Source organism: Microcaecilia unicolor, chromosome 1 (assembly GCF_901765095.1).
Source record: "Microcaecilia unicolor chromosome 1, aMicUni1.1, whole genome shotgun sequence".
Lineage (NCBI taxonomy): Eukaryota > Metazoa > Chordata > Amphibia > Gymnophiona > Siphonopidae > Microcaecilia > Microcaecilia unicolor.
This window is the reverse complement of record NC_044031.1, coordinates 593,450,599-593,477,803: the sequence shown is the minus strand read 5'-3', so window position 1 is coordinate 593,477,803 and position 27,205 is coordinate 593,450,599. Positions and strand designations below refer to the sequence as shown.

General features: G+C 42.0%; 1 protein-coding gene across 2 annotated transcripts in view; it reads right to left on the bottom strand.

Annotated features, from left to right (window-relative positions):
• CCN4 (cellular communication network factor 4) overlaps positions 1–27,205 on the bottom strand; it is a 79,139-nt gene that overhangs the window by 8,604 nt on the left and 43,330 nt on the right. The window contains exons 2-4 of one of the 2 annotated variants that reach the window (XM_030190214.1): positions 11,602–11,878; positions 6,526–6,783; positions 1,614–1,798 (exon numbers count right to left, since the gene is read on the bottom strand). In XM_030190214.1, coding sequence (XP_030046074.1) covers positions 1,614–1,798; positions 6,526–6,783; positions 11,602–11,878 — 720 coding nt within the window. Of the gene's footprint in view, positions 1–1,613; positions 1,799–6,525; positions 6,784–11,601; positions 11,879–27,205 lie in introns of those variants that run through there. The other variant, XM_030190215.1, reaches the window with a different exon arrangement.

Sequence of the window (27,205 nt, the reverse complement as noted above, 5' to 3'; positions counted from 1 at the left end):
AAATTCAAGGTAAATCGAAATATAAGACAGGAGCTACTTCACTTGTGACTTACTCAGCCGCCATCTTGCCTCCCTCTGTCCTCTGGAACCTTTTTTAAGAATTGGCGTTACATTGGCCACCCTCCAATCTTCTGGTACCACGCTCGATTTTAAGGATAAACTACATATTACTAACAATAGCTCCGCAAGCTAAATTTTCAGTTCTATCAGTACTCTGTGATGAATACCATCCGGTCCAGGAGATTTGCTTCTCTTCAGTTTGTAGAACTGCCCCATTACATCCTCCATGTTTACAGAGAATTCATTGTTTCTCTGACTCGTCAGCTTTGAATACCATTTCTGGCACCAGTATCCCACCCAAATCTTCCTTGGTGAAGACCGAAGCAAAGAATTCATTTAATTTCTCTGCTACAGCATTGTCTTCCCTGATCGCCCCTTTTACTCCTCGGTCATCTAGCGGTTCAACCGATTCTTTTGCTGGCTTCCTGCTTTTAATATACCTAAAAAAAAATTTTACTGTGTGTTTTTGCCTCCAACGCAATCTTTTTTTTGAAGCCCCTCTTAGCCTTCCTTATCAGCTCTTTGCATTTGACTTGACATTCCTTATTCTGTTTCATATTTTTTTTAGTTGGTTCCTTCTTCCATTTTCTGAAGGATTTTCTTTTAGCTTTAATAACTTCCTTCACCTCACTTTTTAACCACGTCGGCTGTCATTTGGTCTTCCGTGCTCCTTTTTTAATACGCGGAATATATTTGGCCTGGGCTTCCAGGATGGTGTTTTTGAACAGCATCCACGCCTGATGTAAATTTTTGACCCTCGCAGCCGCTCCTTTAAGTTTTTTTTCACCTTTCTTCTCATTTTATCATAGTCTCCTTTTTTAAAGTTAAACGCTACCGTATTTGATTTCCTATGTATACTTACTTCAAAGCTAATATCAAATCCGATCATATTATTTTCATTGGCACCTATTTACTAATAACTTCTCCAAAATGTGGCCATAAAGCCCCTTTTAGAAGTTAAAAAAAAAAGTGTGATCACGTCATGCTTGTACTCAAGAATGAACACTGGCGACCTTCTCCTATTGCATCAGTTACAAGATTATGTTACTGGTTCATAAGATATACCATTGAGGAAGATCTCCATTTTTGGCTTGCCTCTTGGTCCCTTATACATCAGCTTGTGCCCTGCTGTCAAGTCAACAAAATGTACTAGGAGTTTCATCCTTTAGAATTATCCACCTTGACTCTGTTAGGAATTCAATTTTTAGCATAATTTCCCCTACGCTATGGAATGATTTGTCTTTTCACTAGAGATCAGGCTCAAAACTTTTGCTTTATGATGATGATTTGTGGCTCTGTAGTTGGTGTGGGTCCTGGTTCACACATTGGGACTGATGCATTGCAGTTAAGCTTTTCTTCTCTTCCTCCCCACATACACTTCTTTGATTGCATATTGTAACTGTTTTTCCATCATTTATTTTTGTTTTACACTATGGACTTTGGATAAACGTCTGTAAACCACGTAGATGTTGATGATGATGAACAATGGAATATCAACTAAACTTAAACTTAAAAGATTGATGAAAACAACTGAAGTTGCAACCCAATCCCACCTTGATGTGTTTTGTTATGTCCACCTCACATGGCCGCATGTTGCAGAGCCGCCTCTCCTTGCCCAGCCTGCACTGCTCATTGTCATTGGAAATCCTGGTCGATATGCCCATGCCACATGTTTTGGAGCATGGGCTCCAGGGGGTGGTTTGACCAATGCAGTTTTTGTGCCATGATTCATTTTCTCCTGTGTAGATAATCAGAAAGAAAAAAAATGAAGTTAATTTTGCTAAACATGCATTCTAATATACTTTGTTTCTAAAGATAAAGTACTAGGCCCAGATGGATATCTTGCTCTCAGTGCAGTGTGAGTGCTTGACTCCTACTCAGGGGCCAAAAAAAGAGAGAAATACTGTGGTAGTTGCTTGCTGAGGCATGGGGCAGGAAAGGAGTGGAGAATAGGCAGGTTATGGAGACGAACAGCGATTGCAGTTGGCATACGGTAAGTTCCTATGTGCTATCTCTGCTACAGGTACTGCTGCACAAGAGAAGAGGGTAAGTGCAACAGCACTATGGTCATGCATCCTATCTGGAAAAAAAAACATGATCCCCCGATCAGCATCAGCAGAACCTCCCCCCACCCCCCCAAATTGATGCCATCCCCTAGCAATTACCAGGGGTATCCCTGAAGAGTTGGGGGGGGGAGGGGTAGGAGCAATCCTCAGAGGTTCCTGCCTCTTTGCTACCCAGGTTTTCAATGCTTTGATGTCCCCATGCATACCTCCTACCCACCCCCATCCTCCCACCCTGTCAGACTGTCATAGTAATGCTTGAATGTTTTCACTTATATACACTGTCAGCTAGCACATTTGCTTATTTCCGATCTGACGAAGAAGGGCAACCTTCGAAAGCTAATCAAGAAATGTATTGTTATGTCCAATAAAAAAGGTATTATCTTATTTTCTTTTCCATGTTTTATTTTGTTTGATTTCTATTGATAACCTTAAGAGTGGACTAACACGGCTACCGCACTCCTCTACCCAGGTTTAAAATGGTGATCTTGTGATATTATCTCTAGGGGTCATGTTGCCAAGGCTGGATCTGGGCTCCTATTTTATAAATGCCTATATTGTCTTTATAATAGACACCTTTCTGGACTTCTCACACAGGTGGCTTTTTATATCATCAAGCCCTATCTGTGTAACTCCAACTTTGAAAATCTATGCATAATTTTAAGCATTTCAGATTACTCAAAGGGTCCATATTCAAAGACACTCACACATTCAGCAGCCAATAGTGCCACTGAAAATACCTTCTAAACACACCAGCACTATCTGGATAGTGCCAGGGTGGAGCCAGGCTTCACTATATGCATAGTGGTGATATTCAAATGTTACCCATATAGCTAAATGGTTTAAATGAGGCCAGACAAAGAGCTGCCCTAAATTAAACTGTTGCATGTAGCTCTCCACATCTAACTAATATCACTATTTATATTATAGTGCTGAATATATGGGGGATAATATTCAGCCTATGATGGCAAGCAGCTTGTAAGCCACTCACAGCCACAGGCTGAATTAATTCCAGATATTCAATGCCCAGGTGTGCTTGGCTCCTGGCATTAAGTATCTGAGTGTGTGCGCTGACCATGAAGTTAACCTGGCAAAGACTGATATTCAGTCCAGTGAACTGGGTCAGACCAATGGTCTATCTAGCCCAGCATCCTGTTTCCAGCAGTGGCCAATCCAGGTCACAAGTACCATTCCATACTACCAATTTGCCATGTCTTTCTTAATAGCAGACTATGGACTTCTTCTCCAGGAAGTGGTCCAAGCCTTTTTTAAACCCAGATATGCTAATCGCTGTTACCACATCGTCCGGCAACAAGTTCCAGAGCTTAACTATTCATTGAATGAAAAAATATTTCCTCCTATTCGTCTTAAAAGTATTACCATGTAACTCCATTGAGTGTCCTCTGGTCTTTGAAAGAGTGAAAAATTGATTCACTTTTATCCATTCTACATCACTCAGGATTTTTTAGACCTCTATCATATTCTCCCTCAACTGTCTCTTTTCCAAGCTGAAGAGCCTTAACCTCTTTAGTCTTTCCTCATATGAGAGGAGTTCCATCCCCTTTATCATTTTGGTCACACTTCTTTAAAACGTTTTTTCTAATTCTGCTATATCTTGACGAGCATTGGATGCAATAGTCAAGGTGAGGTTGCATCATGGGGCTATACAGAGGTATTATCATATTCTTGGTCTTATTTTGCATCCCTTTCCAAAGAATTCCTAGCATCCTGTTTGCTTTTTTGGCTGCCGCCACACACTGAACAGATGATTTCAGCATATTGTCTACAATGGCATCTAGAACTTTTTCTTGAGTGCTGACTCTTAAGATGGACCCCAGCATCAGGGCCGTGCCTAGGGTCTCTGGCGCCCCCCTGCAGACTATCAGTTGGCGCCCCCCCCCCCCCCCCGCAGACTATCAGTTGGCGGCGGCGGCGCCCCCCCCCCCCCCCGTGAAAATGATCGCTCACCACTTGCCACACTGACAGGAATTGTCAGCAATATTCTTAGAAACAGATTGCTATACATGGCAAAATAAGATAGCAGATGTAAATTCTCAAAGTGGACATATTCCAAACACTAAAATGAAAATAAAATGATTTTTTTCTACCTTTGTTGTCTGGTGACTTTCTTTTTCTGATCATGCTGGCCCAGTATCTGATTCTGCTGCTATCTGTCCTCTTAACTCCGTTTCCAGGGCTTCCTTTCCATTTATCTTTCCTTTCCTCCTTTCTTCTTCATTTCTGGTCCTCAGCTTCTGCCTATTTTCTTCATCCATGTGCAGTTTTTCTCCTCTCTTCCTTTTCCCTCATTTCATCTCCTTCATCTTTCTTCCCTCCCCTCTATGTCCAGCAATTCCCCTCTCTCCCTGAGCCCTGTCCTCCCAATCCATGCCCATCCATGCTCCTCTGTCCCCTGCCCCCTCCATTCATCCTTTTCCAGCAATTCCCCTCTCTCCCTGAGCCCTGCCCTCCCAATCCATGCCCATCCATGCTCCTCTGTCCCCTGCCCCCTCCATTCATACCTATCCAGCAATCCCCCTCTCCCTGAGCCCTGCCCTCCCAATCCATGCCCATCCATGCTCCTCTGTCCCCTGCCCCCTCCATTCATCCCTTTCCAGCAATTCCCCTCTCTCCCTGAGCCTTGCCCTCCCAATCCATGCTCCTCTGTCCCCTGCCCCCTCTATTCATCCCTTTCCAGCAATTCCCCTCTCTCCCTGAGCCCTGCCATCCCAATCCATGCCCATCCATGCTCCTCTGTCCCCTGCCCCCTCCATTCATCCCTTTCTAGCAATTCCCCTCTCTTCCTGAGCCCTGCCCTCCCAATCCATGCCCATCCATGCTCCTCTGTCCCCTGCCCCCTCCATTCATCCCTATCCAGCAATTCCCCTCTCTCCCTGAGCCCTGCCCTCCCAATCCATGCCCATCCATGCTCCTCTGTCCCCTGCCCCCTCCATTCATCCCTATCCAGCAATTCCCCTCTCTCCCTGAGCCCTGCCCTCCCAATCCATGCTCCTCTGTCCCCTGCCCCCTCCATTCATCCTTTTCCAGCAATTTCCCTCTCTCCCTTCCATGACCGCCCCCCCCCTCGCATCCATGCTCTCGTCTCTCCCCTGCCCTCCCGCTCCCATTGTTCAATTCAACTTCCCGCCCTCTTCTCTCCCCCCAACATCCCTTTTCTTTTTTTTTCTTTTTAAATTTACCTCCGTAGCGGTTCCGGCAGCGTCAGTGAAGGAGGCGGCGCTCCCGACGTCACTAGCCTTCCCTTCGCTGTGTTCCGCCTTCTTCTGACGTCATTTCCTTGACGTCAGAAGAAGGCGGAACACAGCAAAGGGAAGGCTAGCGACGTCGGGAGCGCCGCCTCCTTCACTGACGCTGCGCTGCCGGAACTGCTATGGAGGTACATTTAAAAAGGAAAAAAAAAAGAAAAGGGATGTTGGGGGGAGGGCGAGCGAGGTGAGCATGGTGCGGCGGCGCCCCCCAGAGGGAAGCGCCCCCCTGCCATGCTTACCTCGCTTACCGTGTTGGCACGGCCCTGCCCAGCATCAGGCAACCATGATTTGGATTATTCTTCCCAATGTGCATCACTATTTATGGAAAATCAGGTTAATAATTTGTGCAGGAGGGTTTTTTTTTTAAATTAAGAACAGTGAGGTCATTATTTTTTCAGGAGGATTTTTGGGTCCTAGTGCAGGCATTGATTTTGACTCAGCTTGATCACTGTTCTATATGCTGGATTACAGCATAAATTTCTTTATAAATTTCAACTTCAGAACATAATCTACAGATGTAAAAAGTTTGATCGGGCATCCCCTTTGCTGTGTAAATTACATTGGCTGCCCGTTGAAGCCCAGGTGGAGTTTAAGGTAGCATGTTTGGTATATAAAACTATTTTGGGAAACTGTCCATTATCTCTTATTGAATTGTTAACTTTCTATTCCTCGAGGCTGAGCTCTCATTTTAGTTCTATACTTAAATTGGGGTTTTTGTTGGTTAAGAATATTAAACTAAAATGATTTCATGTAAGCTCTTCTTGCTGTCTGTCCAGCAAGATTTGGAATATGGTACCTTTGTAGATTAGGTATTTATTTAATTACTTTCAATTTCATAAAGGTTTAAAGACCTTTCTTTTTAGTAAATTTTATGATATTTATTAGAGAATTTTAATTTGGTTTCTGCTTCTCTCTTAGGGCAAGTTAGTTGTCCTTGGAATTTGCTTTGTGTTACCCGCATTGATTCCTGAGTAGATATAAGCAGGATTTAAATACCAGAATAGAATACACAGACCCTTCCCCTTCATGCCATTCTCAAGGTGAAGAACACTAAAGTTACAGGTACGTCCATATGGTATAACTTTTATTTCACTCGCTGCTGAAATAGAGAATTTGGCATACTTTAGTCATACCTGAGGAGGACACATGCCTTGGTGAAGTCTTCCGGATTTTTCTAGAATCATCACATATCCACTGCTTGCAGCACTTGCCAGGTATTTTGATTCTCTTTGGGTTCTGGCACCAGACAAGGGGTGGTTGAGAATTGATGCACATCGGGATGCATCCTACAGCCCCGTTAATACAGGTGCAGTTATATTTGCAGTTGGGCTGGAAACTTTCCCCATTTCTGTACCTGATATCGTTCAGAACACAGCCCATACCGATCAGTGCTAGGAATAAATAATATTGGGAAAAACAAACAATTTGATGATATTTAATAATAGATTAATGTTTTCAAAAACAAAGGACCCTATTTATAAAGTGTGGTAAGATTTGTTCAGTTACAACACATTATCAAAATTAACATTCGGTAACTGCAAAGCCTCCACATTCCCCATATCTTCCCATATAGTTAACACAGACATGAACTGGTTCATGTTATTTGCCATGATAACAATTAATGTATGGTAGCTACTGCCATATTTACGGTAAGGCAAAGTCCATGCCCATTTACTACTGCACTATGTTTGGCAGTTAATGCAAGAATCGGTACCTACTAACTCTCAAGCTTCCACGCACTTTAGTAAACAAGGCCCAAAGTCCTTGGGCCCGATATGCAGACCGTGGGAGGTAGCCAGGTTGACTCCGGCGGTTGGCTCTGAGCCCAGATATTCAATGCCATGCTGTTTCTGGTGACCAGCATTGAATATCTGGGTGTTTTTTGGCCAGTTTCAAGTTAACCAGCCAAGCCGATATCCAGCGCTGGCTGGTTAAGTTGAAACCAGCCAAAGATAGGCCTGCTATTTTGCAGGCCGAATTTGGCTGCCAACCTCAGCCAGCAATGCACTGGGAGATAATCAGTGAACTCCCGTTGAATATTGCTGGATAGCTGGTTAAGTGCCATTTAACCGGCCAGGAACCATTCCTGGCCAGTTAAATGGTTTTAAATACCGGTTGGTTTGAGATCAGTGGCCTGAAAATATCCTCAAGGACCTGAGAACCAGACTGGCCAAGTGGTCCTTGAGGACAGGTTTGAAACTACTGATCCAGAATAAGAAACCAATTAAAAAAATGGTGTTTGGTTTTCAACAACCTCTTCAAACAGGCCTACCCCAACGACCCCACGTAAACCTCTTCACCCAGCAACACAGCATGACTTTGACCATACTGGACAATACGCAATCTTCATCCCTCCTGACCCTCCACATATACCTCATACGATATCAACTGACTGGGCAAACGCCTTTGACGGTACAATGTAAGCCACATTCAGCCTTCAAATAAGTGAGAAAATGTGGGGTACAAATGCAACAAATAATAATAATAATAATAACAACATAAGGAGATACCGTTTTAGCTCCAATCACATGCGATTCCTTTCTAAATTAATTGTTTAGTATTGGAAATCAGCATTGAAGTAGCTTTCTCTTTCTGAATTTTTGCCTTTTCTGTTAAAGAGAAAAGCCTGAGAGGGACAGAGAGACTGTGGAGAATCATTCTAGAATGGTACAAAACAAATTTTGCTGACTGGCTTTTCTGACACTCCTACAATGGTGCATTATAAAATCTGCAGCATAGACTTCAATGGGTTGAATGGAGACTATAAATCCCAGACTGCTTTGAGGTGTCTGGAACTGGGAAACTTGGTATCTCTGCTGGAGAGTCTGATCATCGCTGCAGCTACTCAAAAACATCGAGAAGTGATTTTATATGGATTTACCGCCAGATTCTATATAGGCTGCCCAAAGTTGGGTGCAGAATTATTGGCATTAACAGGCAATTAAGTGGCAGTGATTAGGAGTTATGTGTGGATCTGCCCTACACCCTTTTCTATAATATGTGCACCTAAATGTCATAGCGTGCAGCTCTAAAGGGGGTGTGGCCATGGGTGGGGGCATTCTTAGAGATTAGGTGCCATGTTATAGAATACCCCAATTAAGTAGACCAGCTGGGGAACTTTGGCACAAATGCTCATGGCCAAAGTTAAGCGCAAACCCCCCTAATTCTATAAAAGTTGCCAAAAATTGCAGGAGTAAATTTGGGGGTATGACCAACTGCGCACGCAATTTAATTGAATAATGAGCCAATTAGAACCAATAATTGGCTTTTTAACAAGCAATTATTGGGCAATAATTAGATATAATTGGCATTTATATGCATACATTTAGGAGCGTGATCCACATCTAAAATTTACACATGATCGGAACAAGGGGGCGTGGAAATGGGAGGGCCATGGGCAGAACAATTAACACAAAAAAATTAACCTGCAGAAAATAGTATATGTAACTTGCTTTGACTGTATCTACAGAAAGGCGGTATATCAAATGAGGAATAAACATAAACATAGAATAACGAGGATATACGCCTAATGTATGTGCATATGTTTGTACCACGTTTCAGTTGGTGCAAATGGCCATGCCTAAAGTTAGGTGTGATTCCTGGGCGTAAGCAGTGTTCTATAAACTGCACCTAACTTTAAGCCTGGCTTACAGAAGTGTTTTATCGTTGCCAATTTTTTGGGCGCCAAATATAGAATCTAGTCTCTAAGCTACTATTCTGTATAGGTCATTATGTGAAGAATGGGGTAAAATCAATAAATGACGTCTTAAAAATCAGCGCTAAAAACCATGGGCTTAGAATGATTCTATAAACAACACTTAAAGTTAGGCATAGCTTATAGAATATGCTCACGTGCCATTCTAAAATGCAGGTGCAGCCATTTGGGCCACCTAATAAGTTAGGCCTGGATTGGCTGTATTCTATAATAGTGCGCATTGTTTTTTGAAATGCCCACAACCCACCCATTCCATGCCCATATCCACGCCTCCTTTTTGGCTGCGCGCATTAGAATTTACACGTACCGTGTTGTAGAATACTCCTAGAAAGTTGTGCATGTAAGTTCTAATTAGAGCCAATTAGTACTGCTAATTGGTTAAGTACCAATTATTGGCACTGATGGGTTCGTTAATCAATTAACTTGTGCACGCAATTTGGCCATGTGGCCAAACTTGCATGCACAACTTAAGGCGCCACTTATAGAATTTGGGGGAATGGCCTTTACAGAATATTAGCTTTGTGCGGATCTTCTGGTGCCTACCTTTGTGTGCCATTTATTGAATTTCTCCCTCAATATTTTTTTCTCTTGGACTTTGTATTTTTGTGGAGCTTGAACTGTGAAACCTATGAATCTGTTTTCCTGTGATTTTTCTACTTTTTGTACTGTTAGTTAATTTTTCTTTCAGAACAGTTACTTTTCTGGTTTGGAATAAATTCTCAGCAGGGGGAGTATTTTACTGGAGACACCGAGTGAATGATTAACTTAGGCGCAGATGATCAGAAGCTTTGCACTAAAATTAGCGCTGGAACAGCGTGGGGCATTAACGCCCCTATGATCAGAGCTAATAGCATGCAAATTTAGGACGCTATTAGCTCTGACCATAGGGGTAGTTCTGCAGTGGCGTAGGAAGGGGGGACGGTGGGGCGGTCCGCCCCGGGTGCACGCGCTGGGGGGAGGGGTGTCGGCTCGCTGGTTCCCTGCTCTTTCTGCCCCGGAACAGGTTACTTCCTGTTCCGGGGCAGAGAATGCAGGGAAGCAGCAGAGCCGACGCAGCTCCCAGTGACGTGCACTGGGGGCGGATCGGCCCTCCCGCTGAAAGGTAGGGTGCGTTTCGGGGGGGGGGAGCACTCCGGAGGGGGGGGGGGTGCCGTGCCCTGCACCCGGAGGGGGGGGGGTGCCGTGCCCTGCACCCGGAGGGGGGGGGGGTGCGCAGCGGCGACCCGCCCCGGGTGTCAGGCACCTTCGCTATGGCACTGTACTTCTGTGGGATGATTGTGCCTGGGCATGCTCCCAAGGCACAATCCTCCCATAGAAGTTGTTTGACAGGTCCGGGCTGTCACAAAGGAAAAAAAAGCCCGGACCTGTCAAACAGCAGAAGAGGTTTGACAGGTCCGGGATTTTCTCCCGGACTTGTCAAACCTAAGCCTACTCTCCATCCCCCCCCCCCCCCCCCCCAACAAACAGAAGGCCTGGAGGTCCACTTGGCCTCCAGGCTAAGACCCTGGTAGTCCAGTGGGACCTCTAGCCTTCTGCACCGGCACTCCCCCCCCCCCCTGCAGTCCTTCTCCTCTGCGGGCGCCTCCTCAAAATGTTGGTGCTCTGCCCTGCTTGGTGCATCCTGGGATGCACTGGGCAGAGCTTAACCCTTATATGGAAGTTAAGCCCTGCCATAGGAGCCAACTTTTCAGAATTATTGGGGGTGCTAAGCCCAATGGAAATAACCCCTCCCTGGACACATACAAGGAATTCTCTCAATATTGGGGGTGCTCAAGTACCCACAGCACCCACAAAGCTGGCTCCTATGAACCCTGCCCAGCGCATCCCATGATGCACTGGGTATGGCAGGGCACCACCATTTTGAGGAGGTGCCCAAAGAGGTGGGAAAGAGTGCTAGTCCCTCTCTCCTCGGGGAGGAGGGTGCCAATGTGGGTGGGGAGGGCTACCGTTCCCACTGGACCACCAGGGTCTTTTTAGTGTTTGTGGGGGGGGGGGGGGGGTGCAGACTTAGGTTTGACAGGTCTGGGCGAAAATCCCAGACCTGTCAAACCTCTTCTGTTGCTCTCCCCCATTCCTCTCTTGCTAGCAAACCCTAACACCAGCTCTGAGCTGGCATAGAGTTTGCAGCTGGAGCAGCACCCTTGTTTGGAGTGCTGCCCGCTGATCATAAGGTAGGAATGTGGGAGACCCTCATTTGCATGCATTTGCATGCAATTAGTGGTCAGAGCTAGTCCAGTGCTAATGACCTCTAGCACCTGCATTTGCTTCTGATCATTGGTCCACTAGGGGCTTGCAGTGTGACTGTCTCCCATCCCAGAATTTGTGTTGCAGACACTGCAATGCGTTTCCAGTACTCTGTCGCTTCTGAAAGTGTCTCCTTGGGTTTCTGGGCATTACCTATAACAGGAGGGTTAACCGAGCGAGCCTGGCTTCCTAAGCAACTCAAGCTGATCTGTACCACTTAAATACATGCAAGTATATGTGTAAGACTTACGTGCGCACACTCCTATTTCGTACCTAGGCCTGTCTCTGCTATAGTCGCAGTAGAGTCCCTTGTGAGGATCGCAGGTGTCGGCCTCCGTGCAGTTTTCTCCCAGCTGCTTTGCACAGGTTTTGCAGCAATTGCACCCATCCACGATCAGGCTGATGCCCATGGGACAGCGAGGCGAGGAGTCGGGGCACTCACAGGGCCACTTACAGTACTGAGTGCGGTTGTAGCTCTCTGCCGTGTCCGTTGTAGGTGGCATCATGGTGAAGTTCTGTGCCGTGACCTAAGGAAGCAGTGCAGGTGGCCCACATAAATGCAGTCCTGTATGTTGAGATTCTTTCAGCTAATCCATGTATGTTACGGTACACTTTAATAACGGGGAAATGAGCAGTTCAGGAAATCCTGGCTGGCCCAAGGGTCACTGTTCCCTCTAAGCTATGCAGGGGTCCTCCAACTGCATTGCTACCACTGGGAGTGGTGTTTCAGTATTGTGTTTTTAATTGTTAGGAACAGGCAGGTTCCCTAGAGTCCTGCAGAGCTTACTTGCTTCTCACACTCTTATCACCTCTCGCTTAGACTATTGCAACTTGCTTCTCACAGGTCTCCCACTTAGCCATCTCTCTCCTCTTCAATCTGTTCAAAATTCTGCTGCACGACTAATATTCCACCAAGGTCGTTATGCTCATATTAGCCCTCTCCTCAAGTCACTTCACTGGCTTCCTATCCGTTTCCACATACAGTTCAAACTCCTCTTATTGACCTATAAGTGCATTCACTCTGCAGCTCCTCAGTACCTCTCCACTCTCATCTCTCCCTATATTCCTCCCAAGGAACTCCGTTCACTGGGTAAATCTCTCTTATCTTCACCCTTCTCCTCCACTGCTAACTCCAGACTCTGTTCCTTTTATCTTGCTGCACCATATGCCTGGAATAGACTTCCTGAGCCGGTACGTCAAGCTCCATCTCTGGCCATCTTCAAATCTAAGCTAAAAGCTCACCTCTTTGATGCAAACTCCTAACCCTTATTCACTTGTTCAGAACCCTTATTTTATCATCCTCACTTTAATATTCCCTTATCTCTTGTTTGTCCTGTTTGTCTGCCTAAATAGATTGTAAGCTCTGTCAAGCAGGGACTGTCTCGTCATGTTCAAGTGTACAGCGCTGCGTACATCTAGTAGCACTTTAGAAATGATAAGTAGTAGTAGTTCTCACTATTGAAAATATAGTAGTGAAACAGCACCCCACACTAGCAGGACTGTCGGTGAAGGACTCCTGCTCAGCTTAGAGGGAACAGTGCCATGGACTGGTGGAGCGGCAACTCTGAGGCGCATCCTCAGTATTGCTCACTGGCCAACATGAACCTCCCCTGTAGCAGTAATCACCTACCCTCCCCCCAGAAATGAGATATGAGCTCTGAGATAGGTCTAAAGCTAAGTGGCCCAACAGATAAAGAATGACATAAGGAAAGAAGGGGTTCTGAGTTTGGATGCATCATGCTAGGATGTGCAATGCTATGGTTTAGGTCACAGGGTTGAGCTCAATGTTTTCATATTTTATCTCATTTTTTGATACAGTAGTATATGAAACAGAATGTTCCACTCAAAGAACACATTCCACATATCACTTTATGGGTTTAAGATATCACCATTTATTTTCTCAAAAGTTCAACAGTGTCATACCATTTCATTTTGAGACCTTATAAGATTTGAAAAATCACCCTCAAAACCTGTTCTAAATGGATAGTGATAAGTGAGAATGTAAAAAGATGAAAGCCCAAACTTACAAAAACTGATGAAAAAACAGAGCCCTCTGCAACCCCGATTCACTGCCAAGAATGTGGAATCCAGCAGCCTCTTGCCTGGAAATTCTTTTCAAATTTGGACAGTGCTATTAAGATAAGTGAATGTGTCTATGATTTTGAGAACTAAGAAACGTGAATCGTCATTTGAAGAGATGAGAAATTGGATCCGCTAAGTGAGAAATACTGGTATATGGAGGTTTCTTTTTTAACCCAGGTTGGGTTTTTTTCCTCCATATATTTATTTAGATTGAAAATTAAAGAAGAAGTGTAGCAACCTTGACAGTGAATCAGGGTGGCCGAGGGCTTTGTTTTTTCATCATTTTTTGTAAGTTTGTCTTTTTACATTCTCACTTACAGGCAGGGCTCTGGAGTTGGTACACCAAACCTTCAACTCTTCAACTCCAACTCTGACTCCTCTATTTTTCTACACTGACTCCAGCTCCGACTCTGACGCCTACAAATATTAGGCTTTAAATTTTTTTGTTCTGGGTCTAAAGTACTGGTACATATAACTTCAGATCCAGGACAAAGATATGTATATATGAGTATAACATTTACTATATCATAATGTTTTTTCATTTTGAAACTGGAGTCAGAGTGGGTACATTTTTACTAACTGTGACGGACTCCACCCAAAATTGCTTCTGACTCCGACTAGGGGGCATGCTATGAACTACAAAGCAGTAAATTTAATACGAATTGGAGAAACCTTTTCTTCACTCAATGTGTAATTAAACTCTGGAATTCTTTGCCAGAGAATGTGGTAAAGGCGGTTAGCTTAGCGGGGTTTAAAAAAAGGTCTGCCGGCTTCCTAAAGGAAAAGTCCATAGACCATTGTTAAATTGACTTGGGGAAAATCCACTGCTTATTTCTAGGATAAGCAGCATAAAATATATCGAACTTTTTCAGGATCTTGCCAGGTAATCGTGACCTGGATTGGCCACTGTTGGAAACAGGATGCTGGGCTTGATGGACCTTTGGTCTGTCCCAGTATGGCAATAATTGCGTACTTATATGACTCCATAGCCCTGCTTACAAGTATCCATTTAGAACAGGTTTTTTTTTCAGATTTTGTACTGTTCTCCCCATATATTATTTGACCTTATAAGGCTCCCCATCTTTTTTTTTTTTATTAGCTGTGCTTAAAACAAAATAAACATTAGTATCTTTAGCTGTGCTTAAAACAAAATAAACATTAGTATCTCTAAATACTTCTGTAAATATTCTGTCATAGGAACAACCAAAGCTGTAAAACAAGGAAAAATAACCAACCACTCCTGGGTGCATAGCTTCATCCTTTCAGGGCTGCCCCATCAAAACCTCAGTTGGGAAATTCTTTTTCTCTATTACACCCTATTCCATGATTCAGGGCTGTCATTATGCCCTCCCCTCCCTTCCCCCACATTATCAGCTATGGGATTGGGAAGAAGTGAGGCTGGGATATGCTTGTTTGCAGGCTTGTGACAAAGTTTTGCAACATGATTAAAGAAGTGACGCCTCCTTGTTGTCCCTCCTGAAGGGATTCCACTGTGTCTGGCCAAGAAAGAGATAGTTTAATTCCCTGGCCCCTTAGTCTACAATGGATCTGAAACCAAAGGAAATAAATGATCTTTGGATGATACAGTTATTTGGCTAGTTTGAAAAATAAAATCATCCCTAGTTTCTAGAGATGCAGTAAGCATCGGGGCACATCTGGTATTGTCACTAATATGCTACACCAGCAGTTCCCAAACTGTGCGCTGTCGCAGCGAACTCACAGGGGAGCCATAGGATATTTTAAAGCCCCTCCTAAGCTCTCCCCATGACCAAGCCAGCTCCACTGTCCTTCTACGGCCCAGACCCGAACCAGCCCTTCACTCCTCTCCGGCGGGCCTGGCTGTCTGCATGTGCGTGCAACTTCTGGGTTTGGCCGGCAGGAGCAGAAACCCTAAACCCATGACTTGAAGCATTGCAGCTCTGTACCCTACTGGCCTCTATTCCACCTTAGGAATGCCCAAGCCTTCCTTGGACCTGTAGCACTTCCGCTGCCCACAGTCCCATGCACTTCGGGGACCACAGGTGTTACTGCTCTACTTGTCCTTCACCTGGCAGCCTCAATTTCCTCTGTTCCCAGGACACCCCAGCCTCAGCACAGCACAGGCACTCTAAAACTCCATACCCAGCAGCAGCCAACAACCACTGGTCATCCAAAACCTGGGTGAATCGTTTTTTTACTTTTTATACTCTATTTACAATTTCACTTACAGGATTAAAACCATTTAAATGGCTTCAAGCCTTCCCCACCATGTTAGATATAATGGTGACCAGCAGCAGCTCATGAGTGGCAAGGCGTAGAGTGGCCTAGTTGCAGCTGTTCCCAAACTGTGCACTGCGACACCCTGGGTATCCTTGCCAGCAAAGGAAGGCCTTAATGTTGCTGCGGCGGTGGTGGTGGTAGCAGGGGGGGAGGGGGAGAAGAGCTGAGAGGAAATGTGGCCTAGGGAAAATTAGTAAACACTAAGGGTGCCGTGAATCAAGAAAGTTTGGGAACCTCTGTGCTACACACAATAATTATGGGAAGAGCTTGGAAGTAAAACAACGAAAAGCTCATTTTCAATGCTGAGGAAACTAAGGCAAATAAGGAAGTTATTTGAGACAGTACAATTCAGATTACTGGTACAATCTTTGTTTTTATCAAAATGGACTATTGCAACCTTTTACTATTAGGAGCCCCCCCCCCCCCAAAAAAAAACCAAATCAAATACATAAACTACAAACTGTTCAAAACACAGCAATCTGTCTTATCTTAGATTGTAAGCTCTTTTGAGCAGGGACTGTCTTTTCTTCATGCTCAATTGTGAAGTGCTGCGTACGACTGGTAGCGCCATAGAAATGATTTGTAGTAGTAGTAGTTATCTATTCTTTGAAAAAACACAACCACATTTTCTATCTTTACATAGAGCTAAACTGGCTACCAGTGGAGGCAAGGATTCGATTCAAACTAGCCTGCACATTATTCAAAATCCTCTCAGGAGACTGTCCAGGTTACATGCATTTCACATGTAGAATGTATCACCAATAAGAGGTTGAGAAGGCCTAATAACTGCTCCCCTTTTGCGTTACCTTCCCCTAAAGGACTAAAACGAATCAGTATCTACGAGCAACTATTAGCATACCAAGCACCCAAAGTCTGGAAGGACTTGACCTTTAAGCCTAGACTATTTAAATGATTATAGGCAATGTACAAACATTTCACTTTAAAAAATTCCTACCTTAATTCCTTTACAATGTTTATCTGGTCTGTAATATTTGCTGTAAGTCCCGAGGTATTGTCTTGGCCCCATCTTTGTATCTAAGTTCCAAAATGTAAACCGCTTAGAACTTATTGGGGTACAAGCAGTCTAGAAATTCCAAGCAAAGTAAAGTAATCGGACTGCTTGTCTCCAGCCGAAGTTATTTATTTAACAAATATAAGTCTTGCAGATGGGTCATCTTTGCCAAACCAATGTTTTTGTTGGCATTATTCCTTTTCATGAAAAACATCCATGAATGTGTTCTCATAAACATGCAAAATCCTAGCTTAGTTCCCATCTGAAAGAAACCTCCCCCCCCCCACCTTTCCATATTTAATGGAGAAAGTAATCCAGGAAACAGATATATTGTGTTAGATCTCTTCTGATTAGGACCAGGGTATTACTATGCTGCTACTACTGTCATTTGTGATGAAAAGTTATCTACATGTCAAACCTGATAGACTTACCACCCAGAAATGCCAAAAAATCATCTCACACATTCCTTAATCTTCATTTCCCCAACTGTAAAGGCTTAAAATACAAACTAATGCACGCATCAACCTTTTCCTATATGAGCACACAATTCTGGAACGTGCTGCCGCGCAACCTAAAAACGATCTATGAACTAGCCAGCTTCCGCAAACTATTGAAGACCCATCTCTTCAACAAGACATATAACAAAGATCAAGACATGTGAAATTCCCCACATGCATCTAAACTGTTTTATAATGTTTATCTTGTTATATCGCTACTATGCTTTATCATTAGCATGTAACCCAAAATCTTTCTGTAAAACCAAATGTTTATTCTGTCCTATCTCCACTATTCATGATGTATTGTAAGCCACATTAAGTCTGCAAAGAGGTGGGAAAATGTGGGATTCAAATGCAACTAATAATAATAATAATAATAATTTGCCAATAATAGTGCACACCCCCTCTCAAAGAGTGCACACTATCCCCCTCATTCTAGAATCCTGCATGCACATTTTTGCACTCAGCACATGAATTTGCTTGCACAGATTATAGAATAGCACCAGTTGGGCGCTAAAGGATTTACGAATTACGCCTAAGTGCAGCTAATTGGCACTGATGCCCATTAATCAGTTCTAATGGAAGTTAATTTACTCTAATTTGCAGTTAGGTGGGTATCTGCACTTAGCAGTAATTCTATAATCTTAATGTGTAAATTCTTTAGCACTTTACTGCTAGGGGGTGGGCTGGTCAGGGATGTGTTCAGCACTATTCGCTGGCTATAAAGAACAGACCATTAAGAAACTTCAAACAGCCCAGAACATCGCAGCCAGACTCATATTTGGAAAAACAAAATATGAAAGTGCAAAACCCCTAAGAAACAAATTACACTGGCTACTACTCCTACTTAAAGAACGAACCATGTTCAAGATTTGCACGATTGTTCATAAAATTATTCATGGAGATGCCCCGACCTACATGCTAGACCTCGTGGACCTGCCACCAAGAAATGCTAAACGATCCTCCCGCACCTTCTTGCACCTACACTTCCCCAGCTGCAAAGGATTAAAATACAAACTAACACACGCGACCAGCTTTTCTTACATGAGTACGCAGATGTGGAATGCACTACCAACTCACTTAAAAACGATAAACGAACTAAACAGCTTCCGCAAAGCTCTGAAAACTTATCTCTTTAACAAGGCCTATTACGAGAACCCATAACTAACTACAGCACAACACCTAAACATCTTCCATTCAGAATGTCTTACTCTACAATTCCTTGACCAGATCCTCTTGCCTTCTCTAATTTCTTTGTAACACCAACTGTACTTTTGACCCTGTTATGGTGATGCCATGACAGATCTTTGTAAGCCACATTGAGCCTGCAAATAAGTGGGAAAATGTGGGATACAAGTGCAATAAATAAATAAATAAATAATGTGCTAAGATTACATTTAGGCAAGAGCATTTACACCAGCTTTTGACATGGCCTAAAGTTAAGCATGTAAATGTGAACTTATGCTAGTATTCCATAATGACAATTATGCATATAATTACACCAATACAGAAGGGAGAGATCCCTAATAGATAGTCCAAATCTGTAAAAATTATAAGTAGTAGGGATACTCACTGGAGGTCTGACTCAAAAGTAATAAGGAGGGTTATGAATTTTACTGGAGGAAAAAGCCTCAAGAAGCTCCCGGCTATATTTAGCAACGGGAGCAGGACTGTTTCATTATAGGCACAAAAAACCTCCTGGTATTCTTTAACCACGCCTTAGAAGTATAGCCATAAACAACAAATTTTTATTTTATTGTTTTCTCATTTTTCTGAAACCACTGCTTGTTCTTAGACTTCATGCAATGACTGAAAATAATAGGAAATATTATAAGAAATGGCATGTCAAATGCAAAGCGTTGATAAGGAAGGCAAAGAGAGATTTTGAAAAGAAGATTGCGTTGGAGGCAAAAACATATAGCAAAAACTTTTTTTAAATATATTAGAAGCATGAAGCTGGTAAAAGAATCAGTTGGACTACTAGATGACCAAGCAGTAAAAGGGGAACTCGGGGAAGACAAGCCCATAGCAGAGAGATTAAATTAATTCTTTCCTTCGGTCTTTACTGAGGAAGATGTGGGGGAGATACCTGTGCCAGAAATGGTATTCATTGCTGATGAGTCTGAGAAACTGAAATAAATCTCTGTAAACCAAGAAGATGTAATGGGGCAATTTGACAAATTGAAGAGTAGCAAATCACCTGGACCAGATAGTAATATAACACAACATAATCCAGTGCTTATATACCACAAATAACTCGGAAATAGTTCACTGCGGTTTACAAAAATACAAAATGGAAACAAATCTTCCATGAAAATACAATGTAGATAATATGAAAAAGTACAATCTGAAGCTAAACAATTGATATAAAAATATTTTAAACCTTCTCTAAAAGAATAATCATCAGTAATCTCGACGTAAACTACAGGGAAGTGATTCCCAATGTTTAGCAGTTTGAAACGCCCATATAGAGTTAAAAATTCTCTTATTTCTTTTTTCTTTAAAGCTATGGAAATCAAAAGTTGACTGAGCTCATAGCTTCAGAGCTTTTAAAGGAAGAGAGAGTTGAACTAAAGGTTGTATATATTGGGGTGCATTGCCATATAAGATCTTAAACAGAAGACAGTAAAACTTAAACAAAACTCTAGACTCAACTGGCAACCAATGGAGGCAAATTAGATAAGGAGTAATTCTGTCCATTTATTTAAAGAAAAAAAATCAATCGTACGGCTGTATTTTGGATAGTTTGCAACCTTTTCATTACTGCTTTTAGACAATCCAGGTAGATGACATTTCAAGCACCAAGCATTTAGCCCAACCTAAGGCTTCCACTACCTCACACCCTGTTTTCCTGCAATATTCTCCCTCTTCTCCCTTTCCATGATTGCATATTTGGATCTTTCTATGAGTGTTATGTTGTTTCTATCCTATCTATATGCTTCAGGCAAAAGCATTCTCCTCCTTCAATTTGATATGTCCAGCGCATTCGACATGGTTAACCACAACATCTTGCTAAGACTCCTAGACTATTTCGGAATTGGTGGTAACACTCTCAACTGGATTAAGGGCTTTCTAACCACTAGAACATACCAAGTGAAATCAAGCACAAACATATCTTCACCCTGGAAACCAGACTGCGGAGTACCACAAGGATCCCCACTATCACCGATCCTTTTCAACATCATGATGGTCCCACTAGCCAAAGCCTTATCTACACATGGCCACAATCCATTCATTTATGCTGATGACATCACACTATACATCCCCTACAAACATGATTTAGCAGAAATCACCAATAAAATCAAGCTCAGTTTAAACATCATGAACTCATGGGCAAACGCATTCCAACTAAAACTCAACACAGAAAAAACACACTGTCTCATCCATAGGCGGTCGGTGGCCCAACTGTTTGGGGAGGCTAAAGGGGGCGGGGTTAGGGGTGGGGCCAGGGGCGGAGCTTACCTCCATAATTGTCTGACAACACAGAAAAAAATAAGTAAAAATAAAATAGTCACAATTAATACCTTGTATTAAATTTAGATATTAGATATGTATCATATGTCAAAGAATAAAGTGGTTGCTCGAAGCATATACTAACCACAATTGCTCAACTGCAAAACACTATGCACAACTTTGTGCAAAAACACACTCAGAATCTTACTGTACCATAAATATTACACTGGGCAGACTCTAATACACCAATATACCAACCATATGGAAAATGCAGACCGTAAACAATATGAAACGAGGGATCATAATATCACAATTCTCATGTAGAGCCACAAAACACCCTTTTAGGGTGGATAGTGTTCACAATGAGCTCCTTTTATTAACAACCATATGTAGATCCTTCAAGAGGTAATGTGTCATGATTTACGCTGTACACCCTTTCTGATGTTTTGGTGCCACCTCAGTAAGGCCAACCCACAATCTCTCCACTGCAAAACACTATACACAAACTTGTGCAAAAACACACTCATAGCCTTACCAAACCATAACAGCACTAATTCCAAGGACAGGAGAAGCTACAACCTTTATGTGTGGAAAGGCAGCACTATAATTACACTGGGCTCTAAAACACGAGAACACAACCTAGTGAAACAAAAACAAAATAAAACAAAAAGGGCTGCAAATACTACACGCTAGCAGAATACTGCATCTTGATAACACATGAAAAACACATGACACAACAGATATGAAGGAAAAATACTGAACTGGAAAGTTACCTCAAGAAGTCGGACTCAGCATGCAGCAATACTAGAAAAATTGAAACTTGCATGCAAAATATCACAGATGTACATTTCCAAAAGCTGACATATTCCAATTAATAAATTCTGAATAAAAAATGTTTTCTACCTTTGCTGTCTGAGCATTTAGTTTTTCTATTAGCTTTGGTCTAAAAGTGCTGATATGAAGAAAATTGAAATCAGAACAGCTGATGGCACCTCTGGTATGCTGCCAGTGTAGGTGTTTGGAGCGACAGACCACAATACTAGCAGTCAGGGAGCAGACTCAGTGCTTCCAGTCCATTACCAATGTGGACAAGGCTGTTGGGAGAGACAGACGGCAGCAGGAAAGGTAATGGAGTCAGTTCATCACCTCTGTGGGGAGGCCTTTAAAAGAGACAGCAGCAGTAGTTGTCAAGGAGTCAGCTTGGCATATCCAGGTGTTATCAATGTGGATGGGACATATGGATAGAGAGAATGTACTAGTAGCTGTCAGAGATTCAGTCAACCTTTAACTTTCCATTGCAACGACGCCGACGTCAATGAAGAAAAAGACACTACAGGCTCGTCTCCGGCTCCAGCTTCTCCCTTCTCTCTTCACACAATGCCCCGCCCTCACGATGATGCATTTCCTGTTCCCGTGAGGGCGGGACATTGTGTGAAGAGAGAAGGGAGAAGCTGGAGCCGGAGACGAGTCTGTAGTGCCTTTTCCTTCATTGACGTCGGCGTCACTGCAACGGAAAGTTAAAGGTTAAAAGGCGGGGGGGGGGGGGGGGGGGGCTGTGCCGGTCGGGGAGCCGAGAGCAGGAAGGAATGAGGTAGACCTGCCTGCCTGGCAAAAGTGCTGCATTTGTGAGGGCAGCAGCAGCAGCCAAGGAAGTCCACGATTGGCCTGGGGAGGCTTAGCCTCCCCAAGCCTCTTATACGGGGCGCCTATGGTCTCATCATTTCATCCCAATACAACGCATACAAACCCACAAACATTAACACCCCAGGATACACCCTCCCTATTTCAGACAGCCTGAAAATTCTTGGAGTAACAATCGACCATAACCTCCAACTAGAGTCCCAAGCTAAACTCACCATAAAGAAAATGTTTCTCTCAATGTGGAAACTAAAACGTGTGAAACCATTCTTCCCGAGGAAAATATTTTGCAACCTTGTACAATCAATGGTGCTAAGCCACGTAGACTATTGTAACGAAACCTATGCGGGATGCAAAGAACAAATCATAAAGAAACTTCAAACCACCCAAAACACAGCAGCACGGCTTATATATGGAAAAACACGTTTTGACAGCACCAAACCACTCCGAGAAAAACTGCACTGACTTCCAATTAAGGAACATACGCATTCAAAATCTGTACGACAGTTCACAAAATCATCTACAGCAAGGCACCGGGTACATGACAGACCTCATCGACCTACCACCCAGAAGCACCATAAAATCAGCAAGATCATACCTAAACCTCCATTACCCAAGCAGCAAAGGACTCAAATACAAATCCACCTATGCTTCCAGCTTTTCCTACCTGAGCGCACAATTGTGGAACGCACTACCAAAAGTAGTAAAAACCACACTTGACCACATGAATTTCCGGAAAGCACTAAAAACAGAACTGTTCAGAAGGGCATACCCTACTGACCCAACATAAAAAACCTGGATATCTGCGACACAACAACCAAAGATCGTAACGGACATATCCTAACTCTTCCTTTCTCTCTCTAAGTTCTCCCCAATAGTCTTTACCATACATGTATCTCACTGTACCATAATATCACCTTGATATTAATCGCAACTTGTATTTGTTCATACCGAAATCGGTTAACGCCGATTACGGTACCATGTATGCCACATTGAGGTGGGAAAATGTGGATACAAATGCAACAAGTAAATAAATAATACATCTATTGGAGTTCCTTTCGATTTTTCTTGTACTTTTGATTATAGACTTGTACACCACTGTGATCTGCAAGTTAGCTAACTGCAGTATAAGAAATGCAAACAAACTAAAACTATAAACTATTGGGATAACAGTAATGCTTGAACCAAAAGTCACAAATCATATTTCCTGAAAAAATTACGAATACATCTCAGTTTCCTCGTTTAGATGGTATACATCTGAGTACTGACAGAACTAAAAAATGAACGTGCAGAGCTGTTGTTAGTAATATATCATTTATCTTTAAATCAAGCATGATACAGGTATCTAGGTATTGATCTTCACTCCTCAATCCAAGACACTATCAAACACAATTGTGATAACATATTGACTTTTCTCAAACGTCTTCTTCTTTCATGGCATCCCTTAAACATATCTTGGTGGGGAAGAGTAGAAACTATTAAAATGATGGTCATGCCTAAAATTAATTTTATACTTAGCATGATACCAATAATATTTCATTCCTCATTTTACAAACAAATTGACACACTTTTAACCTCTTTCCTTTGGAAATCCAAACAAATTAAAATATCACTTAAAAAGCTTAGAGTGCCTAAGGAAAAATTTGGTATATTTTTTCCAGATTTCCTACTCTACCTTAAATGCCTTTATAGTTCAGCAAGGATGCCATTGGTTTTATTCTGATCCTGACTATACACCAGTTTGGCTTTCTTTGGAACAAATTATAGCTAAACCTTTTCTCCTCTCCTCATTTCTCACATCTTCTATAAGCTCACCACAAAAAGAAAAATCCCGTCATTATTAACATCAAAACAAATCTCTTGTTTCTAGATACTCTTCTTGAACATCCAATGTGTAAGTCAATACACTCCTCTTTATGGTATAATCCTGACTTCCTTATTAACAATAATCCTTTTTTATTTTGAAAATATGGTCAAATTGCAATATCTGGTATCTTAAAGACATATATAATTGTAAGGAGCAATCCATTTGCTCATTCACAGATTTGCAGTCTAAATTTCACATTCCTTCTTCCCAATATTATAGATGGTTACAATTATCTCATTGTATAAATTCATCACAAAAAAAGAAGTCATTTTCCTGCTATGATCCCACCATTTTTCAATTCTCTGAAACTTTATTTGCTGCAGGGCATGTAGCATCTGCTTTATATAATTTTTTTTATCGTCAATGTATAAAAATTATAATACTCATACAATTATGGGGAAATGATCTACAACTTCTTCTTCCTGAAGAGTCTAAAGATAAATTATGGTCTTCTCTTATTAAACCCTTACCAGCTGCTAGCTTTATACAATCTATGTATTTTTTTTCTACCATAGATCTATATGGACCCCACGTAAGCTATACTCTGCACATTTAATACCCACAAATGTTTGCTGGCATTGTAATCAATCTCCTGGTACATTAATGCACATGATATTTGAATGTCCTCTCATACAAGTATTTTGGAAAGCAATCTGGAGTATCATTTGTAAAATATTTGAATCTAACATTCCATTAACTCCTTCATTAGTAATATTTAAATCCTGCTCTCCAGATTTCATCTTCTCTCCCCGTAACTATAGATTATTTGATATTTTAATTACGATAGCACAGCGTGTGATTCTTGCCAATTGGAAAAATTCTTCGCTACTTAATGAACATTTTTGGTGGCAATCTGTTTTGTTGTATCACAAACTTGAATTGGGCTCAACTAGTTTTACAGGTTCAATAATTAAGACAAATGTTTTATGGAGTCCAGTTGCTTCTTATTTAGCTTCTATCGCTGTTGAGACTAGATGATAATGATTATGTATTTCATAGATATATCTGCATATTTATGTGGCACACTTTCTTTGATATGTAATAACATATTTTACCATTTTCTTTATTGTTCTGTATTATTAACATTATATAAAAAAACAATAAAATATCATGAATAATAAAAAAAAGCATGATACGGAAGATTGGAGGGTGGCCAATGTAATGGCAATTTTTAAAAAGGTGATCATCCAGAGGTGATCCAGGAAATTATAGACCAGTGAGTCTGATGTCAGTGCCAGAGATGATTATAACAAGTAAAATTACAGAGCATATACATAGGCATGGATTAATGAAACAGGCACCATGAATTTAGTCAAGGGAAATCTTGCCTCACCAATCTACTACATTTCCTTCAAGGGGTGAATAAACATGTGGATAAAGGTGAGCTGATTGTGTAGTTGGATTTTCAAAAGGCATTTGACAAAGTACCTCATGAATGACTTGTGAGGAAATTAGAAAGCCATGAGATAGGAGGGAATGTCCTATTGTGGATTACGAACTTGTTAAAAGATGGAAAACAGTAGGGTTAAAAGGTATTTTCAATGGAGAAAGGTAGATAGTAGGGTTCCCCAAGGGTGTGTTCTGTGATCGCTGCTTTTTAACATATTTATAAATGATCTAGAGATGGGAGTAACTAGTGAGGTAATTAAATTTGCTGACAACACAAAGATATTCAAAGTTGTTAAATCGCATGAGGATTCTGAAAAATTACAAGAGGACCTTATGAGACTGGGAGACTGGGCATCTAAATGGCAGATGACGTCTTAGGCCCTGTTTACTAAGCAACATTTTTAATGTGCGTTAACCATGTACTCGCGTTAGCCATGTATGTACCTACAATATCCCTATAGGCACCTACAAGGTTAGCGCACGTGCGCTAAGTGTAGGTGTGTTAAAATACTAATGCACCTTAGTAAATGGCTATTAATGTAAGCAAGTGCAAAATGATGCATGTGGGAAAGGGGAACCTGAATTATGTAATGCAAGGTTTCACATTAGGAGTCACCGACTGGGAAAGGGATCTAGGCATCATCTCTGCTCAGTGTGTGGCGGATGCTAATAAAGCAAATAGAATGTTAGGTATTATTAGGAAAGGAATGGAAAAAGAAAAATGAGGACGTTAAAATACTTTTGTATAGTTCCATTGTGCGACCACATCTCAAATATTGTGTTCAATTCTGGTCACTGCATCTCAAAAAAGATATAGTGGAATTAGAAAACGTACAGAGCAGGGCGATGAAAATGATAAAGGGGATGGGACAACTTCCCTATGAGGAAAGGCTAAAGTGGCTAGGGTTCTTCAGCTTGGAGAAAAGACGGCTGAGGGGAGATATGATAGAGGTCTATAAAATAATAAGTGGAGTGGAACGGGTAGATATGAATCTCTTGTTTACTCTTTCCAAAAATACTAGGACTAGGGGGCATGCAATGACGCTAGAAAGTAGTAAATTTAAAATGAATCTGAGAAAATATTTCTTCACTCAACATGTCATTAAACTCTGGAATTCGTTACCAGAGAATGTAATAAAAACAGTTAGCTTAGCGGGGTTTAGAAAAGGTTTGGATGGCTTTCTAAAGGAAAAGTCCATAAACCATTATTAAAATGGATTTGGGGAAAATCCACTGCTTATTTCTAGATTAAGCAGCACAAAATGTATTGTACTGTTTTGGGATCTTGCCAGGTACTTGTGACCTGGATTGGCCACTGTTGGAAACAGGATGCTGGGCTCGATGGAGCTTCGGTCTGTCCCAGTATGGCAATACTTATGTACCCAAACATTCCTCCTTGGTGAGTCCAGAATTTCATCAGATGAACTGGAGGATCTACTTTCACCAGCTTGTCCCAACCTCTGGGGTGCTCACAAGGGACTTCCAAAGACTGAACTAACAAGCAAGAGCCCATATCCAAAAATGATGAAAGAAACCTATGACCAGCAGATCAAGCCATGATGACAGGAAATGTTGAAACAACAAACAAATGAAGAGCAGGCACCAAATGAGAAGCAAAAAAAAAAAAAAAAATTCAGCTGTTTAATATATCTGCAGT